This window comes from Fulmarus glacialis, unplaced genomic scaffold (assembly GCF_000690835.1).
Source record: "Fulmarus glacialis isolate BGI_N327 unplaced genomic scaffold, ASM69083v1 scaffold23558, whole genome shotgun sequence".
Lineage (NCBI taxonomy): Eukaryota > Metazoa > Chordata > Aves > Procellariiformes > Procellariidae > Fulmarus > Fulmarus glacialis.
Window position 1 is genome coordinate 2,802 of NW_009226720.1, and position 20,588 is coordinate 23,389.

Genomic DNA, 20,588 nt, shown 5'->3' on the forward strand with positions numbered 1-20,588 from the left:
ATAATGCCCTTCCAGAATCAGTAGAAGCACAGCAAATGCATTTAGCTAAAAGAAACCAGTGTTAAATTGTCTTGCTTAATGTTAGGAGGAAGCTGATGGGAATATCCTTAAATCAAAACTGATACGAAACTGAGATGTGTCCAAAACTTCTGCTGTATGTAGTGTCACCCTTAGTGGATTTCAAACCTTTTCATTTCCTGGTGATCAGTTCTAACTGTCTAGAGCACTGCAAGTAAGTTGTATTAAGATGGTAGCAACTTGGATCTTTTCTTATATCCACAAATGTTTTTTAAAAAAGTAGTTGCGACTTCTAAGTTAGGAGAAGTTATCTAAAAATCATAAGCAGGATTTTTTTTTTCTCATTTATGTTAATGCTGGGTAAAAGAGCAGAAGTTGATTTGAAAACCTGTAAGCTGAAAGGTGTTTTCCAGTAAGTTGGTTTTTGTTTGGTTTTGGGTTTTTCTTTGTTTGTTTTTGGTTTTGTTTTTCCTTTTGTGAAGTCTTCAGTATTTTATTTTCTCTCACAGTAATTCTAGGCTGCAGAACCAGCCTCAAAGGCACTATGGAATTACCTCTCCGATTAGCTTGGCTCCTCCTAAGGATATAGATTGCATTCATACTCAGAAGCTAGTTGAAGCAATGAAGTTATTTGGGGTATTTGAAGATGAGGAAGAACAGAATCACAGGTATAACAAGGCTAAAAATTGTTAACCTCCAAAACTGTAAAATTTGTTAACCTTTTGGGCTTTTTAAGGCAAACTTAACATGGGTTTTCGTTACAGGCTGGTTGTTCTTGGTAAACTGAATAACTTGGTCAAAGAATGGATTTCAGAACTTGGTGAGAGCAAGGTAAGGATTTTTTTATATGTTCTTATCAAAACAGTTGAAGCCTTTTTATTTCTTTTAAAGGCCATACTACTAGGATTTATGCTAAAGTTCAACTTTTAACTTTCTTCTTAAATATTGAGTAGAGCTATAGTAACTACCATTGAAATAAGGTATAAAAGATATTTCAGATCAAGATCTTGAAGTCTTTAAGGCACTGAATAAATGCGTGAAGTGGCTCTATCAGTTGACTTGTAGCAGTTAACAAATCTGAAACAATGTATTGTGGGGTGAGATAGATGGTAAATGGGCATTCATCTTGCCCCAAACAGGCGACAGCACTCAATCTAGTTTGAAATTATTATACTAGACTTGTCTTTTGTATCGCTCTTAGATTGTGTTAATTTATGTGCCCTCTGCTGCAGGGAAGACTAATAATAGGTCTTAATTTGTGTAAATTAATGAAAGGACTGCTACATTGCTCATCTTTTTTTTTTTTTTTTTTTTTGAGTTGCTAGCACTCCCTTCAGAAAAAACCAGTATCAGTCTATTAGACTAATAACTCAGTAGGGGAGTGAGAAGACATTGTTTATGGAGGCTGTTGTAGTCTTTCCAAATAACTTGTATGCTAGTTAAACTTGCATGTAGGTCAATGTTTACCTTATATTCTAAAGTAAACTCTTTCTCTTCTACCCACAGAATCTTCCCCCTTCAGCAGTAGCAAATGTTGGTGGCAAAATATTTACATTTGGTTCTTACAGGCTTGGAGTACACACTAAAGGTAGAACTTTCATTGTCTGGTCATAGTTCTAATGTTTGAAAGTGACTTCAAACAATAACAGAAGAAATGGAATCTCTTTGCAGGTGCTGACATAGATGCTGTTTGTGTTGCTCCTAGACACGTGGAAAGATCGGATTTTTTTCGGTCATTCTTTGAAAAACTAAAACATCAGGAAGAAATAAAAAATCTAAGAGTGAGTAAGCTCTCTCCTTGATAGATTGTGCAATTTCTACAATAAGAATATTCATGTTAAAGACTCATATTGGTAGTGAATGTCTTACAAGCCAAAATAAAAAAAATAAATTTTTTCTGAGCATCTTCTAAAATCCTGTTTTATGCAGCATGAAAATGTTGATGTCAAGCTTTTGGTTCCTTTCCCCAATGACTGTACATCACATAAGAATCTTTGTGGTACACTTCTCCCCTACCCATGGTTTGGGAATGAGTCAGCTGTATCAAAAAGCGAGGTTGTCCCTCGGAGCCTTGCTTTAATCTTAGCCTAGTCTTCCTTGTGCAGAGATTTTGAAAGACATCATATGCATAGCTAATGAGCCTTCGTTTAGGTGACTGTCACCTGAAAACAGACTCACAGTGGGCTGCAGCACACTTCTAACAAATGGTCTACAAAATGGAAAACTGTCCCATAAGGTAGCTGAGAGCATCTCAGGCATGGCAGAAAATAAAAATACAGAAGACTAGTGTGCACTGTCAAACATGGACAGAATTTTTTAGATTTCTCTGGATGTTAACTGGTAGTAAGATAACTACAGAAATCTTTTACTTTTCTTCCTCACTACCAAGGTAAGTTCCTTACAACCACTGATGCTGATGGCTCACTGTGCACTGTTTGTTCATTACAATACGTGATCAGCCTCTGAATCTCGTGGCTAAATAACTTTTTAAAGCTAGTATTAGTACCGTATTAGTGCTATACTGCTTGCAGCTTATTAGCAATTTTTTGGGTTCGGAAGCAACTCAGTCTTTATACTGAGTAGTTTAGCAGTGTAAATTCTGTATTTATCATAGTTTAGGAAAAACATTAAAGTACCAAAAAATATTTTCTTACAGTTATCCTCTCCTTTACAGGCAGTTGAAGATGCGTATGTACCAGTTGTCAAGTTTGAGTTTGATGGCATTGAGGTAAGCGTTTCTTTTTTTTTTTCTTTAAGTGAGTAAATTTTTCTTGCTTTGGAATAGGGTAACTTTTCTAGGAACCTGTGACTGTGCTATTTTTGACCACAACCTATCCCAGGAGAAGAAATTGCAGTAGAATGGGAGCATATAGGAAAATAAGCCCCTAGGAAGCCTGGCAGGCATGGGAACATCATCAGGGACATCTTTTTCTAAACCTGTGCTGTAGACCAGGGTAGCCTACTTGAGTAGCATTTATCTCACAACGGTTCTGCAGAGTGGGAGTAGATGCCGTGTCCTTGCTAACTCTTCTTAGCTCTGACAAGCTAGCTTTCTACAGAGGGATGTGTATAGTGTAGCTCACTATATGAATCATGTGAGCGACTAAATGAGTTGTTGCAAATCAAAAATGAAGCAGTCTTTAGACAATCTGGAAAATGAAAAGTAAAAGTACTCATTTGACTCCTGCCTAGGTTTGTCAGCTGCAGGAATCCCTCTGTCTTGAATACATCTTATACAGTGAATAAAGACCTGCATGCTGCAGTACCTAAGCGAGTTACTGCTTGGTATCACTATCATGAAGACCCTTATTCAATGACCTTTTTGTGGCCTTTATCTAGTACAGACATTCACAGAATAATTTTCTTGCCTCAGACTGTCCTGAAAAACAGATACTTCAGGATCAAAAGGGCTTACTGCATAAAGAAAATGCTCTCTCCTTTGCTGAAGTGTGCAGTCGAGGTGACTGAACTTATGTCTTAATTCTATCATTAATTTTAAGTTCCCTTTTAATGGGAATTCTAAGTTTAGAGTACCTTTTCAATTTAAAAATCCCCCTTCCTTTCCCTAGCTTAAAAAGAAAGGGGGGATGCAATGAAGGTTTTGTAAACAAAATATAGAACTTCTAGCAATTTTCTTGAGTTTTCTGTCAAATAAATGTCTTGGGAGATGTATCTATAGTCACGTAAGTCTAAATACAAATGTTAACAAAAAAGCTCTTTTTAGACTTGACTAACTGTCCCCCATTAGCGTGCTGTTCGCAAATAGTGCAGCATTCTAACTCATGGTTGGCACTTTTTTTCCCTCTTAAGATTGATCTTGTGTTTGCGAGACTGTCTATGCAAACTGTTTCTGATAATCTTGATCTCGGAGATGACTCGCGTCTGAGAAGCCTGGATATAAGATGTATACGAAGCTTAAATGGTAAGCATATTTACACATCCTTAAAAAAAATGTTACTAAAATTGGTACAGAATGCACATTACACAACCCAAGTTTCTGTACAAGATGCAGAAACTGATCTCCTGCATACCTGAGGTCTGAGGAGGTGGCAAGTGGGCTTAAATTTAGATATTTCAAGGAGTTGTGTCTTTAGATAGACCTGTATTTCATGTTTCTTTCATTAGGATGTGTGCATTGTTCCAGTTTGCCACAGAAACTGATTCAGATGAATAGGTAGAGCACTTGATGGCACAGAATGTGTTGTAGTTCATTAAAAAAAAAAAAAAATTTTAAATACCTGAAGCCTAACTTGCTTACTGTTTAACACTGGTTTAATTGTTCCTGGCTGTCGAAAGAAACGTAGCTTTCAGAATCCTGTAGAAAGGCCTTATTAAAAATTGTTGGCTGTAGCCTAAACTGTAAAAAAGCTGTTGAGGGCACCAGTTACCTGAAGTAACACTGAATGTTAGATGTAATCTATAATTTTTAAGGTAATACAAAGCAAGTAATCCAAACTTGTTTTCATAGACTTGAATGTTAAACTGTAAGCTATTGATCCAGTATAGCATAAAACTGACTTGTACGTGTTGCTAGGAACTTCTGTACTTTTTTCCTTCAGGCTGCAGAGTTACTGATGAAATACTACATCTAGTGCCAAATAAAGAGAACTTCCGGCTCACGCTCCGTGCAATTAAACTGTGGGCAAAACGTGAGTAATGTGATTGTTCATCATCTTTAAACTTTTCAGAGGCACCTCATGCTGAAAAAATAAGACCATTAGAAGTACTTCAGCTTTGGATAGCTGTTTAAATGACAGTTTTTAAACTAAAAATGGGTTTTAGTTTAGTTTCCCGGTCTGTCCATGTGGTAGATTCTGTGTGTTTTTTAATGGGGGTAGGGTGGGGAGGAGAGGGGAGTGCCTACAAGACAAGGTGCTCCATTGCTTAAGAGGAACCTGACTACAAATGCCCAGTTAAGTATAAAAGCTTGATACATAAGGAATAAGAAAATACCGTTTGCGCATGTGGCTAAAGCAAGAGCTAGAAGAATGGCAGAACTCTTTTCTTAAGGGAGGTTGGAGTGAAGCAGTAGCTGTAGCAGTGCAGGCACATTTCGGAGTAGCAGTATTTTGGGAAGTGGTGTGGTGATGATTCTTCTCATCACTGTAAGGACCAACAATTTTGGCCTCATTGCGCTGCAAAAATAACTGACTTTGAGGCTGAGGTGTACTAAGTATTCTATAGATTGTGAAGTTGGTGCTGTGAATTTGAAGGAATATACTTGGGTATTGAAAGACTACAGGCTAACTAAAATGTATCCATTCTAGGCCGTGGCATTTACTCCAACATGCTGGGATTTCTTGGTGGGGTTTCCTGGGCAATGCTAGTAGCAAGAACATGTCAACTCTATCCAAATGCTTTGGCTTCTACTCTTGTTAACAAGTTCTTCTTGGTTTTTTCAAAATGGTAAGAGCTGTTGTTTGTTTTAATTTGCATAAGGAAGTAACACTTCTAGAGGTAGTTCTTTATGTAAGATTTACATTGACAACATTCAATCCTACCCTGAATTACATGGCAAAGTTTTAAACGGACAGTTAGTTACTGGCTTTTCTTATATAGGGAATGGCCAAATCCTGTATTGCTGAAACAACCTGAAGAGAGCAATCTTAATTTACCAGTATGGGACCCTAGGGTATGTAGAAATTGAATTCAGACACCTTTAAACTTTCTTCTAACCTAAACTGATGCTAAGCAAAATTGTTTTAACATCATAGGTGAACCCATCGGACCGATACCATGTAATGCCTATCATCACCCCAGCCTATCCACAGCAGAACTCTACATACAATGTATCTACATCAACGCGAGCGGTAATGGTAGAGGAGTTCAAACATGGTAAAGTTCTTTCCGTGCTTATTAACTTATTAAAAAGTATGATTCTTGCTATACGAAACCACACGATCTGAATTGGTGATATTCCGCGAGGTGTTCTGCCCTTTTAGGTAGAATAGGTCTCTGGGAGATACACCTGTTGCAGGCAATAAGGGACCAGTTTTACAACGAACTGTTGTAGTAGACCTGCATTGTGTGAAGGGAATCCCTGCTTTTTGATCTGTCAGTTACTGTCCAAAACCTTTATCTTGTAAAGTTTATATCGTGCTCTGCTAGTCTTAAACAAAATGGTAATAAGGTTTTCAACCTTAATTGTAGGTCTTGCAGTTACAAATGAGATTCTCCAAGGAAAGTCAGACTGGTCAAAGCTCTTTGAACCACTGAACTTCTTTCAGAAGTACAAGTATGTATGAAATCTGTTGTCTGAACTTGAAATGATTTACTTACTGATTAGAATAGTGAGTTTTAACTTGCAGTCTAAATAGAAGAGGGTATTAATGTTTGTTTTTCAGAAACTGGAGGTAGTGTCATAGGAATTTTGGTAAGGATAAGTATAGGGAAGATAGAAAAACTGTATGTGTTATGCCACTGACACTGTTTTTATTAGAAAAAATCAACTATGATATTTAGAATATAGCAGAATGCAGTTCTAAAGGATGTAATCAGTTTTTCTTCAGTTAATATTCAGGATATAATCTGTCTTGTCTGGAAGTCATATTCTATACATTTAAGGCAATTTTGGTTTCACTTGAAGGAATATGAAGTCCTGAGCTAGTATATTAATTTTCCTTTTCTAGACATTATATTGTGCTGACTGCTAGTGCCTTTACTGAAGACCATCACTTAGAGTGGTAAGTCTTGCTTTAAACACGGGTTCAATACATAATTGAAACGCAATTCAATGTTGCACTCTATTTTTGTTAACTGTATTAACAAATGAATTATTAAACTGTGCAACTAGGCATGGAATACAGTACCAAGTAGACAGTTCATCAGCAAAATTAAAAGTAGTGTCCCAACTTTTTTGATTGCGCACTCCTATCACCAAAAAAAATTTTTTTTAATACATACTTGCAATATATATCTACTTATTTACAAGTTACATACACATTACTGAAGTTCTGATATTTTCTTTCCGTATGCCAGTGGATTGTCATGTGCACCCCCTGGGGTACACACTCCCCCACTTTGAAGACCACTGTTTTAGAGCCTTAGAAGACTTGGTTTCATAACTTTTTTTACTGGATGTAATATTTAATTTAGGACTAGGTTGCACTCAATGCAAAGTTGCTCTGGTTATGTAGTCAGTCTATTCCAGAACTTACTTTTCTCCTGTGAAATGAAGCAAGGCTGTTTAATCTGGGTGAAACCTGACAGTCTGTGCAGAGCATCTGAATGCTAATAAATCGTATTTACTAAGTTTTAATCTAGTGGTGTGCTCGGACATCTTACGTTCAGTGCTGAAAATGATCACTTCAGGGCGCTTGGTAGTGGATTGGTAAATTGCAGGAGTGCTGATCTACTTTGTGAAAATTAATGTGAGAACCGCCTCAATTGTAGTTAGAGGAAATGACTGCTTATAACGTGGTATTTGTCACTGTCTCAAGGGAGATATGCCGACAATAACTTGTTTAACCTATGTGAATGTGCTGACTAACTGTGAATCTTTAAATAAGGGGAAATGGTGAGGAATTAAGGTACTGTAATGTGTGTGGTGTTCTTAACTTTGCAATGGTATTCTTTGTTAAGAAATGAGTACTTTGCCTGCTTTGCTCAAGTGAGCATGCAAAATAGCTCTGTGTAACAGACCTCTGTTCTGAGGGCACCTTGGTTATACTGCAAAGTTTGGCTTGTGCTTTAAGGCAAATAATTTAATTCTTGTGGTATCTCTAAAAGACACCTTACTTCATGTTTAAAAATAGCTCTAATAGATAATACCTTTTACCTGATGTCAGTCACAGTTAGGTGTACAACAAGGAGTTATGGGCAGAGGGTTTAGAGCCAAATAATTTTTAATGTGAAATGTTTTTAAGTGAACAAAGCTTATTGAATCTCACGATAAAGATAAGGGAAGTTCTGGCTCCAGTAAAGGCTGATGTTTTTGCAGTGACAGAAATGGAGGCATATGGGTCTTAGTTTTGCATCTGGGAAAACTAAAAAGCAGCAGATAAACTTGCTTCGGTTTGTCTGCTATAAGAACAAGTTTAGTTCACCAACTCTTGAATGGATTTGGGAATAGATAGCACATCTCTGTTGTTCATCAACATAAGATACTTTTGAAGAACGTACAGATTTCTGACTGCTTTCAAAGTTAGCAGTGTTCTGGGTAAAATGCCAGTAATTTATTTAAATGAAAAGCCTTTGGGGTCATGATTTGTTTCTTGGGTAAGTTTCTGATGAGACTGTGTTGACTAGATCATTTGTTTATTAAAGGAACTGTATTTTTCAATTTGGCTAGAAGAGGGTAAACTCTCTTCGCTGATCAATCTGCAGGAAGAATTGCATTTTTACTCAGGTGTAATTGAACAGTTGTGCTTGAGCCTTTTCTAAACTGCTCTTCTCCTTGATCTTTGGGGTAAAAAGGAGTCTTGCTGCACTTCAAAATGCAGCCAGAGGTGCTGGGATCTGCTTCTTGTTGATATTTTCATCATTGGTTATAAGTTGAAGTGTTGTATCTGAACTGTTAAGAGTACAAGTTAAACTTACTTACCTCTGTCTTTGGAAACTTTAAAGCTCAGTTGTCCCTGGAAACATCTCAAAATACAGTGTGTGAGATATAAAAATCTAGTATCTGCTCAGCTGAATGAAACATACTACTTACTGATTGGTTAGCATTTTTGTGTTAGCATTGTAGTATAAAAAGGCATTTAACTACTGTGCTGGATACTGTTACAAATGAGTAAATATCTCTTGTTCTTAATAGGATTGGCCTTGTCGAATCTAAAATTCGTGTGCTGGTTGGAAACTTGGAGAGGAATGAATTTATAACTATTGCACATGTAAAGCCACAGTCTTTCCCTGGCAACCAAGAACTCTGTAAACAGTGAGTTTCGTTATTTTTCTGAAATACAGTTTGGCCGATGTATTGTAACTTGTTTGTATTCATTCACCTCAGCTCATCTGTGAGAGACGTTCAGTTACGTACCTGCTGTTTTATAGATACGACAGGCAAGGTTCTGAGCATGTAAGATCTTTTTAAAGAGGGGAGAACTTCAGAGCGAAGTACTCTGAGAACTTAAAGATTAGAGTCAGTCCATACTTAACTGCTCCATACAACTAAACTGTTTTGCTTAATCCCTTCTTGAGAGTAGATTCTAGCATCCAAATAACTGTGCATAAATGATAGATTTGTGAATCTGTCTTTTTAGGAGTGGATATGTGTCAATGTGGTTTCTTGGAATCGTATTTAGGAAAGTGGAAAATGCAGAAAGTGTTAACATTGATTTAACGTATGTTATACAGTCGTTCACAGATACAGGTAAGCCTATAATTTGCTCTAGTCTTGTAGGCCTTCATTTTTTTTATTCTAGTGGAAGTTGCTTCACAAAGTGAATTGTGCTTCCTTCTGCTATTAGCCATTAGATATTTCTATAGAGAGCAACATAGAGAAGATTAGCTTTAAAAACGTACTATTCTGACTTTGGCAAAGTAAGTCCATCTTGAAACAAAAGTGTGTACTACAGTCATACACTATATACTATATGTGAAATAATAACAGTTCTGCAGGTCATGGTAAACGCACATGTAAACAAAGGAACTGCATTTCATAAAGTGACAGTCAGATGTGAAGCCAGGAGATGCCCAATTAGTGGGTGTAGCTATGCTCGTCAAAAACAGTTGTCAATTGCTGAACTTTGAAAGTGGGAATTAACTGTATCAGGGTCTAAAATAAGTTGTTAACGCCTGTTGACAGTATCTTTCCAAGATAACAGTTTGTGTATGATATGATCCCAGAACTTTGAAAGTCAGTGAGTTGTCACATTGTAATTACATGCAGTCTTGCATGTAAACCTTTGTGTTCATCTTCTGTTATTACTTTTGATAGATGTAGAAATAAAGTAATATTGCAAGCGTTGCTACATAATGCTAGAATAACGGGGGTTTGGGGTGAGGAGTTGTTTCAAAGCATAGGTCTTTTCCATAATCTGTTTACTTTTTCCCAAGCTGACTGCTCTTGTGCCTTTCAGAAGCGCATGTGTGCTGTCAGGCTCATGCCTAGCTATCATAATGAAGAACTAAGGAAATCAGGTTACTCTTCTGAAGTGGCAAGTGTCTTTGGACAGAGAGTTCTAAACAGTGGACTCCTTTAAATGGTTGTTTGAGCTGATGAAGAGTTTATCCATAGTACCAGCATGAGCTGTGTGTTGGCTTGCTCAGACAACATGAGTAAAAGCAGTAAAACCTGACCTTTTTAGCTCATGCTTTGGGATGTGAGAAAAGCACTGAAAAGTGCATCAAAACTCTTGTCTGAACTTCAAGCCAGGTGGGGTGACTTCCTCAGACTTGCACTGTTATCTGTACTGATGCTTGTCTTATATGTTACATCCAGTGGCACTGTGTTTCAATGTTGTGGCAAATGTAAATTATGTCAACAAGGTTTATGTACTGCTAAGAGGCTAGAACTAATGTTAAATCCTTTATTTCTATGCACAAACTTTATTAGTATAGCTATGTGCTCTTAGTTTAGTGAAGCACAGCCTATAGCACCCTTCAGATATAGGGTTTGAATCCAGAGAGATTGAGCGGAAAAGGTATTTCTTGAGAGGTGTGAAATCCTTTGGCAAATGTGGGAGTGACCAGAAGTTACGTGCAAGAAAGCTTTTATCATGTGCCTTGACTTTGAGAGAATATTTTTAGAGGGCAAAGATTAACTTCAAGTTGATGGCCTCAAGGATATAAGGCTCACTGTTTGGAAGGCTTTTGTTAAGTGAACTTTATTTCGCTTTTACATAAAAACATTACTGAGTTTACTTTGAAGCAACTGTTCATATTGGTGTGAATGTTCATATTTTTGTGCTTTTATTTTACTTCTAGGCCTCCTCTAGAAAGGCTTAAAAGCCTTTCTGTTGCATGTCCTTACTTTGATTCCCACTCTGTTTGTTAGTAAGCCGACTTTCCAGTTATGCTCATGATAGGCCTGTTAGATAAGCTTATCTAAATGTGACTTAATTCTGTAATAACTGCTGTGCTAGCCTTTTAAAGTTGTATAAAAGTCTGTTTGCAGGCAGTTAAGAAAAACCTGTTTAAATTGTACTGATTCTGATAAGTCAGATGTCCCTAAAATCCAGTCTTACTTTCGCGGACAGGTAGAATTTTAACATCTAAACTACTGAGAAGTTATATGATGTTACAGAACTGTTACAAAAACCCCACCATAAATATCAAATAAAAAATTAGTCTGAATCTTGAGTAAGGTGTCTGGTCTCTCATCGGCTGTGCACAATTGGGTTGATTAGAAAGTTCTCTAAATCTGTTCTCAACCAGAAAACTAATGGTTAAGGAGTGTTATCTCCTTCCGGTTAAAATCAACTCATGTGAGCTGCATGTAACTGAGCACATAACAGCTATTTAAGTTCAAATATGCATTTATATATCTGGTCTGTACTGGATGTGAAATGGGCATCTTAGGTCACATTCATCTTCTCGAGACTATATGTGGAGTACTTGGGTAGCACTTTGTGTTAGGCTGGAAACTTCTTGCACTTTGTTTGGGCTGGACAGACTTAAAGGCTTGCTGTTTCTAAAGAAACCGTATGTAACTTTGACAAATACCTAATGCAAACACACTCACTAAGCTACAACATTACATTTCATGTTAGTTTACAGACAGGCTAACAACCTCAACGTGCTAAAGGAAGGTATGAAGATTGAGGCAGCTCATGTGAAGAGAAAGCATCTCCACTATTTTTTGCCTGCAGAAACCTTGCAGAAAAGAAAGAAGGTATAGCAAAAATTTGGCTCTTCTGGCAATTTTTTTTTGCTTTAATAATTACTTGAAGACTTCATTATTTTTTTTTTAATTGTTGTTTCAGCAAAGCATGCCAGATATTAGTCAAAATGCTAGTGGGCTTCAGTGCAAAAGGACTTCTTCAGATGGAAGCTATTTGGACAGTTCCAGAGACACGGACTCCAGAACACCATATAATTCCTCTTCATTAAATAAGATATCTAAATTGGACACCTCTACAGTGGAGACAGAAAGGTTAGCACCATAACCTTAGAACCGTGAAGAAGCTGCTTTTAACTGACTCACAATGTGAACGAGGTCTAGGATTTCTTGTTTGAATCTATGTGGATCACAAGCATGTGGAGGGCTCTAATGGCTTCAGGAACAAAGCTGGCATCTCCTTTGGGCACGTGGGGGGAGACAGTTTAAAGAAATCCTTGAAAAAATTAATTTAATATGCATGAACACATAGGAGTGAACTTGATACCAGAGAAATTATTTGGTCTTGAATATAAATCCCCTTAGGTTAGTACGTAACTTGAAGCTGGAGTGTTTTATGTGCAGGTAACTCTTCTTTGTAACTAAAAGTATGGTTAATGCCAAGCACTATTAAGTTCTAACGAAGTGCTGATCTTGATCACAGAAACACTAGAGCTGCTGCTGACTTAGTGGAGCAGTATGAGAACTCGGGCAGCAAAAGCGTCTGTCACTTCCTGGGAAGTCTGTTTGTCCATAAGCTACTTCAGCATACGAGGAATATGTAATTTTGAGGGTAATAGCCCAATACTACCAAATGTGTAATGCCTGCTGTATTCAGACTGTTTGGTACTGTGAGTAGCATTAAAAAAAAAAAAAAATTGGGTGCACCTGTGGGTAGAGCAGATACCTTCATTAAAAGCAGCACAGAGTGCTGGATATACTAAGCTGGGAAACAGTACCAGTACATAGAGACTCACTAAAGAAAATGCTTAAGTTTAAATTCACAGTCTGGAGTTCAGCAAAATGAAGATCTTGTGCTAGATTGCCTGTGAGTTTGTGTTGTTAAGTAGGGCTGTGACAATGAGCTAAGGAGGTAAATGTTTGTCTTGCATCAACTTTCTGGAAATGAAATGTATAGTATTTTACAAACTAGCATTTTATAACTCCAGCGTCTGACTTTTACAGAAATACTGTGTATCAGAGATCTAATTGTGCTAACAATAGAGAGAAGATACCTCATGTGGCTGTGCCATTGGTGTCTAAGGGACTCTCCATTCCTGTTATTGATTCAAGTATGTATTGAAGTAGTGGGTGGAATGCAGTCTTTAATTTCATGGCTGAACTCTAAAAGCTCGGTGTCTCCTACAGAAATGGAGACTGCAGTTGCAATAAGAACATCGGGTCGTCCAATTGCTTGCACCATTCCAGGACATAACACAATTTCTCAACTCAGAGCACGTTTTGTCCAAGGACAGCATGAATTAAGTGGGACTCCAATTACAGATCCGAAGAACGCTGCACCTAAACGACCTTATTCACCGACCCCTAAAGGATATCATTCACCTACATCAGAAGAATGCCCCAAAAAGACTGTAGACGAAGACAAGGTAAGGAAGGGGGGCTAGGCCAGGGAGGGTTTGAAGTGGTATTAACTGTTGATGTAGAATGAATGAAATAACTGAGAAGAAACGCATATATACATCCCCAACGGATTCAGGAATCTAAATTTAAGCATAATGATAATTTTACTAGGATGTAGATATGGGAAATTGTATTGGATATAATGTATAGCTATTAAACAATTTTTTTTTCCAAGATCTGGCACTAGTGACTGTTTCTGGTCTGGTGGCAGGGTCTCTAAATACTACTGTACTTATATATTACTGCACTGAATGAACTGGCTCATTTGAAAGCAGTTCTTAAAACAATTCAGAAAAAAATTATCTCAAAACGAAGAGGATATGAGTCTTAAAAATGTAAAAGTATGAGCTAATCTTGTTCTGGCAGATAATTTTTGAATGCCTATTGATAGTTTTGCTGCTTTAGAAATCAGCAGCCTACTCAATAGGTCGTCCACTGCTGAAATGACAGTGTGGAGTTGCTTGTTAAATCTTGGTTTTGTGGAAACTTTAGATTAATGCTTGATTTGTTTTATTGCTGTATATAAATCTCCTTAAATAGCTGTTCTTGTGGTTTGACCTCTGATTTGAGGCAGAGGCAAAGAACAGAGAGAAAAAATTCAATTTTGATGCTTGTAAAGAATCAGCTTGCAGAACTGTTATCTAGTATTGAATATTTCAAGTACAAATTTCAAGGTTTCGGCAGTGAGACTTTTTGAGAGGCTTGAGATTCCTGTGTGGTAATGGTAGTCTTGTCTAAATATTGTTTTAAGAATGGCCATTAATATATTTAATGTATTGAATGGAAGCTGTACCCAAATATGAAGGTAACTTTAGTATAGCAATTATTTTGAGTCTGTGTATTCCGTTCTTCTAGTTAACTGGCCAGGATTCAGCATTCAAAGATGGTGGCAATCCAGAAGATGTCAGGAGAGGATCTACAGAAAATGTAATTTTGAAGTGGTTTTACTTAGTGCACTAACTGAAAAGCTGAATGGACTGTTCTAGGGCCTAGACTACTTCACATAAATACTCTACACATTTAATGATGTAAAGAAAAATATGCTTTTTAGTTTAAGTTATTTCAGTCTTCATTTCCCAAATATTACACCTGTATGACCTATCTTTTAAATGTTACTACTAGATGATTTGGTAGTATCTAGCTTCTTGCCATGCTTGAAATCAGATTTTTTTTTTTTTTGACCATTTGATTCACTGATGTAAACTAAAACTACTATAAAGACTAAAGCATTTGGCCTCTCAAAGGGAGGATAAAGAGCTCTATACTTAGTGTAGCTTGCTACTGAAGCATGAGCTCTTGAGGGCACACCCTCAAATCAAGATGTAGTCTCGTTGGTAGAGTGAAGGTTGAAATACCTGAAATGCTGTATGTGTGCTTATAGGGCTTAAAAAAAAAAAAAAAACAAAAAAAAAAAACCCAAAAAAAACCCCCCAAAAAACCGCAACCCAAACAAACAAAACAAAACAAAAAACCCACCCACAAAAACCCGAGGTGGAGGTTGTCAATCCATGTACATATTTAGTTTTTTTAAGTATACTAGCTGCCAGACGGTGCTATCATTCAAGTCATGAATTTGACAATAAATAAATTGCCTAATAAATCCCTTCTGGCTTTTTTAGGGTGTCCTTGGAGGAAAATCCATGCTGATTCCAATTATCAACACATCCAGGTCACAGGTATTATTTATTGTGCCTTTGTGTTCATAGGTAAAGCAAAACTAGGACTTTTATTTTATGTACAAAGACTTATGTAGTATTAATCCCTGTAAACTTGGTGGTTCTAGGTAGTTGGTAAGCTTTTAGCTGTCACGCTTTCACCAAATTGAATAGCTGAACACTGACCTTCCAGGTTTACTCACAGAAGTGAAGCCAAAGTTCCCAAGTTATTGAACTTGAAAAAATATGTTTCTGTGCACTTAAACACTGACACAGTTTGTTTCCTGATTTGCTTTTTTCTCAGGCAAACAAATCTGTATTCCTTGCAGATCTTCCATAAGGTGATCTGAGCTCTTATTATCTTAAATACTTGTATACTGATTTCTGTGACAAGACTCAAAGCTTTGAAGTGTATAAGTGGCTTTATCTCTTCTGTGTCATATAAAATGTTGTGAAATTGAGGGTTATAACACTGGAAGTAATCTGGACAGTAGAGAGACTTGGTTTTCCTGATCCATGGATCTGAGAAGAATGGTAGCCGCCTCTGCTGTTGAGCAACTTGCAACTTATTTCCCCCCCTGAGGAATATAATTATCTCAATTGATGCCAGGAAAGAAGTGGGCAGAGGGGAAAATGCTCTTCCTCTGTAAACTGGTGGTAACTAAAGTGGTGTGGTGAAAAAAAATCCTTCTCTGTAAATATTTGGGTTTGGGCCATACTGTTTTGGTACATAAAGAATGTTGTTTTATTCAGCTAGGAAAGGGTTTATCTGCTGCTACTTCTGAATTAATGAATTTTAAAACTTCCTTCTTTTTTTTCCCCTGTGGCATCTTTTTGTGTGTTGTAGAGGCTTTCCAGTAATGAACTACCGGATTCTTCATCTCCTGTTCCAACAAATAGTATTCGTATTATTAAAAGATCCATCAAACTTACCCTGAACGGGTAACCGGTATCTCTTCAGGTAAAGATGATAATCACTTGTTTAGTGGTCCATATTATCAATGTGTATTGTAGTTACTAACAAAGTATGGAAAGTTACTGTTGCCATACTGCAATTGGCCAGTTAAAATCATGGTCTTATTTTATAGTATTGTTAGATGCTTGCTTCCTTTTGAACTACCCTTTGCATATTCTTGTAACAGTTATCCTTATTAGTCTTTTTAAAAGTCTTAACTGTCACTAGCTGAAACAGCTTTTGAAAAAGCCACGAAAAACAACCTGTCCTGTGACTTGGATTCAGAATGTATGTAAACAGGGTTAACTAGTCACTGCAACCACATTCTGGTTTCAAGTGTGTATGAACGTGCTTGTATTCATTTGTGCTTTCCTAGTTCATGTGCATATATTGTTCTTATCTTAAATTATTTTCCCGTTTGGCACATACACTCTTGTGCATCTATCACAATGGTGCTCAGCTTCCTCAGCTAGTAGCTTTCCACTGTCTAGCACAGCTATGCACTACACAAGTATTGCCTCCCATGGAGGCCCATAAATAATATAAATATTGAAGAAAATGCAGCAGAGGATGCTACCGAGGTATGGAGATGATAGCCATGTCCCATGCCATCTGATTTTTGTCTTAAGACTGCTCCAGCGTGAGACTTGAGGTTTTTTTGTTGTCACTAGGTAGTAAAGCTAAACTCAGAACACACAGCTGAAGATGTATTTAAACATTGCAACAGCTGAGGCTGTTGTGACACTACTACCCACCTGCAAGCTGCAGACTTGAAAGCAACTGGCCTGCAGAAAGTGATTTCATATAAACCCTGAAAGCTGTTCTAAATGGTTACATGAAAACCTGTAGTAGTCTTAAGTCTGGTTCTGTAAACTGATAACACTGCTTACCCAGTTAAGTGCATTAGGGTTTTTTGAGGGGTGGGGAGAAATTCTGATCATATGAAGCAAATGTTATGCTATCTCTCTATTGTAATTTCTTTATCATTTGGTGTTTTTGTAAATGAAGTTGTATGTTTTTTCAGAGTATTTTTGTATGTACTGTAAAATACTATCTTCCAAAGAGAAACTTAAAATCTTCAGTCTCTTTTTTTTTTTTTAAATGCAGATGGGATCTGCTTAAAAAACTCAAACAACTAAACCAAATGTAAGGCGGGGAGCAGTGCCACAAAAACCCATGTTCTGCAAAATGATAAGCTCATGCTAGAGTAAATTTGAGGAGACTAGGAACACTGCTTTCCTGCTTCTAGTATTTCCAGGTTTTGAATTAACACCCTCTGAATAGCGCAGTTTGCAAACTGCGTTGACAGCTGAAGTCCCAGTTTGCTATTGTGGACAACAGATACCCCTGAATTCTTTTAAAATGAGTTGCTTGGCTTAAACGGCAATTCTGAGCTCTGATCATCTTAAGCATCCACCTAAAACCCTAGTGACGAGACTGAAGGACTGTAAAGGAGTAAGAAAAGGCATGTATCTTGTAAGGTCTTCATTCTGTAGCATTCCCCCTACTGCTAGTATTCCAAACTTGTGGAGAAAGCATGACTATATTTATTACAATATACTTAGGTTTTTCCTTATTACCTCTGGTTTCCAGCTTGCTTCCAGTGCAATTTATCTCTTGGAAAATTGGCCTTAGGGGGTTTGAGAGGTCCTATTCATTCCTCTCCCCTCAAAAAAACCCCAAAACTTAGACTGCAAGGCTTAGGTTTAGTCACAGGTTACAATTAAGAAACAGAACCCATGTTACTGAAGTGGCTTTTAGCAGAACTACACCTTGAGTTTATAAAATGGTTACTTCAGTTTTGTGACCTGTGTTAAACCCATGGTATTTAAATATTGTCAAGTCTGTGTGCTAGTTCAGTATGTATACAACTTCAGCACCTCTGTAAATAAAAATCCATCATGAATTTGAAGGAATTAAAGCTGAAGTAGATAAGATAAGCAGCAAAGCAAATATGAAAAATAAGTGTTTTATAATAATCTACAACCCTGTAATATTACCAAGCTTTTAAACAAATTCTTCCACTTGAGTATTCTAAGACTGTTAAGGGCTGTTTTGCCCTTAAGCTCTATGTCAGCACATGCATTTATGCAACTAGTCTCAAACTAACCTAGCTAATAGATATCAAAGTATATGCCTTTACATAGATTTTTTTTTTTTTTTAACTCTTGCTTTGCAGTTATCTTCTAATTTCTCTTACTTTTCTTTTTCCCCCCTCGCTCTTAGGGTTTTAAGAAGAATGTTTAGGAAGAATTTAGGTTACTAATTTCTCGGACTTGATCCAGCATAGGTGAGATCACACACTTTATCTTAACATACCCTGACTCAACGCTTGGCCCAGTACAGAGTGACATCACTGTTCTGGAGTTTCCCTGGATGTTGCAGAAGTTCGATACTGCCCCAGGACTATGCAGATTAGACTTCAGCTGTTTTAAATAAAGTTCAAACTGCAACCATTCAACTTAAATGTTTTCCTTCGTTTATGGAGCAAGTCCTCTGTTAAAGTGATTGAAAGTTACTCGTGCATAAAGACTTAGTGAGGGAGGCTCTCTGATATCAGACTTCCTGCAAGCTTTGCTGTTTTCTATCTGCTTTCTTAGCTGGTTGCTCTATGTGTGGCTTGGAGGTCCAGATGGAAGGGGTGAGGGGTGCATGATCAATCTCCTTAAAGAGGAGCAGCTCTGTATTGAAACTGTGTATGGTTAGTACTTTGAGCAAGAAATTCCGTTGCAGGAATTAACATCTCCTGTGGTTTTATTTGCTAGGTATAAGCACAGAAGCAGTTAATGTGAAGTCACCTACGCTCTTGCTGTTGCAATGGATGTCCCTGTAGAAACTAAGAGAGAAAGTAATAGAATACTTTTTGCCTTAAGCAAAGGGGTAAAAAAAAAAAAAGTATCTTGAAATTGTTAATCGTGACTTTGGGAGAAAGGGTGCTTATTAATACTGCCTTTATGTAATGCTTAGTGACATAAGCTCTTTAGCCTAAAAACACAAGCAAAAACTCCTAGCTGTATTTTTGCAATTACCTCATCACACTTCTTATACAGAGTCTGGTCCTATGCATTATTCCAGTAAATGAAAAGCCGTGGTTTTGTGCTATGTATCTGTGTGCAGCCGAGGGGCTAACAGCCACCCTGGGCTGGGGGCACTCCGTGCCCTGTCCCCGGAGGAGATCAAATGGCTGTAGGGTGCACCTCGGTCTGAGCAATAACCCGCTCCTGTGAAAACGGGCATCTTCCTCTCCCACAGGACCACCCCAGCGGGCTGCAGCCTCGTCCCTCCATCCGCCCACCGCAGAGCGGCTGTGGGGGCTGCATGCCCTTTCCCCAGCGGGGAGAGCCGGAGCCGTGGCCCAGGCTTCCCACGCTGGGGCGAAACGTTGCCTGCCGTAAGGCCCGTGGCGGGGGCGGGCTGGGGGCCGAGACCTGCGTGCGCTGTGACGGTGCTGGCGTGTGACTGCACCGCTGCAGCGCTCTGAGGGCAGGCGGCGGGGAAACACCGCTGCAGCCTCTGCTGCCTGCCACCCCTGACCACCGGCCTGGAGGGCTCGGGGGGACCAGCCGCAGCCCCCGGCTTTCCCCCCTGGCTCTGCTCTTGCTCTGCCTTTCCTCGGATCCTGCTGGGCCAGGCTAGACTAAGCAGAGCACAGTGGGGTGTTTTCCAGCCTGGGGCTGCTGAGCACTCCTTGCTGCCTCCTAGCATGCCGGTCAGCGTGGGCTCCCCTTCCCCAGGGCTGAGGGTTTCTTCAGCCATCAGCTACCCCTGGGGTGCCAAGCTCTGAGCGTGGCTCGGGGCTCCAGGCTGCTGGACCTTGTGTGTTTTTCTGGAGGCATCTTAGAAAAACAGTAGCCTGGGGGCTGATTTTTTCTCTTGTGCCAGAAAATACAGCCTATTGACCTTTCAGCTGTCTGACCTTCAAGAAATTGATAGAAATCAAGAAAATCAAACTGGGCCTGCTCTTCCTTGGGCAGTTCCTCTTTGCTGGGAAGACCCTGTCTGAATCATCCTGCTCTCTTCACCCAACCTTGCTTCTTATTCACACCTCATCTCTTTTCATTGCATCTGATCTCAGGCTCTTGCCCGTCTTCCTTTCTCTCTGATAACTCACATCTTCCTTTCTTGCCCAAATCCATCTTTGCTTCCTCTGCATTTGAACTGGGTGGTACTTTATTCTGTGCCAAAGGAGTGAAAAATCCCGGGAGTCCTGAAACCAGAGCAGAAATAACCTACCCTCTTTCAGTTTTAGTGTGTGGCAGCCTGGCAATCAGCTGCCTACTGTGGGGACCATCCAGCTTGCTCTCTGCAGTATGTGCGATGGAGAGAAAGCTGAAAATTTTGGCTACTAAGCAAGTCTGGCAAGCATGTGTAAGTTCAGTCTTTTCAAAGGTTCAACACATGCCCAGATACATGTGTCTCTTCAAAGGAAGAGCAAAAAATCCAATAGTGACACCAGCACAGCCTCTGTGCTAAATTTCACGTTCCCGTTTCTGAAATGTGAAGAAGTTAAGAGTTTCTTAATAAAAGTTATAAGGATTCTTTGAATATAATTAAAGCAGCA

The 20,588-nt window shown here is 38.5% G+C and overlaps 1 protein-coding gene across 1 annotated transcript; it reads left to right on the plus strand.

The window, feature by feature from the left end:
- Positions 1-527: 527 nt before the first annotated feature.
- Positions 528-16,018, plus strand: PAPOLG (poly(A) polymerase gamma; the record flags this gene model as incomplete). Its single annotated transcript, XM_009582910.1, has 21 exons — positions 528-686; positions 783-849; positions 1,525-1,606; positions 1,690-1,799; positions 2,693-2,746; positions 3,829-3,940; positions 4,578-4,667; positions 5,286-5,424; positions 5,578-5,650; positions 5,733-5,853; positions 6,169-6,253; positions 6,648-6,701; positions 8,774-8,893; positions 9,219-9,328; positions 11,670-11,791; positions 11,883-12,052; positions 12,962-13,068; positions 13,145-13,383; positions 14,273-14,344; positions 15,037-15,093; positions 15,920-16,018. Coding segments are annotated over 21 exons (2,242 nt in total), but the record flags the coding sequence as incomplete, so codon positions are not given.
- Positions 16,019-20,588: the final 4,570 nt, after the last annotated feature.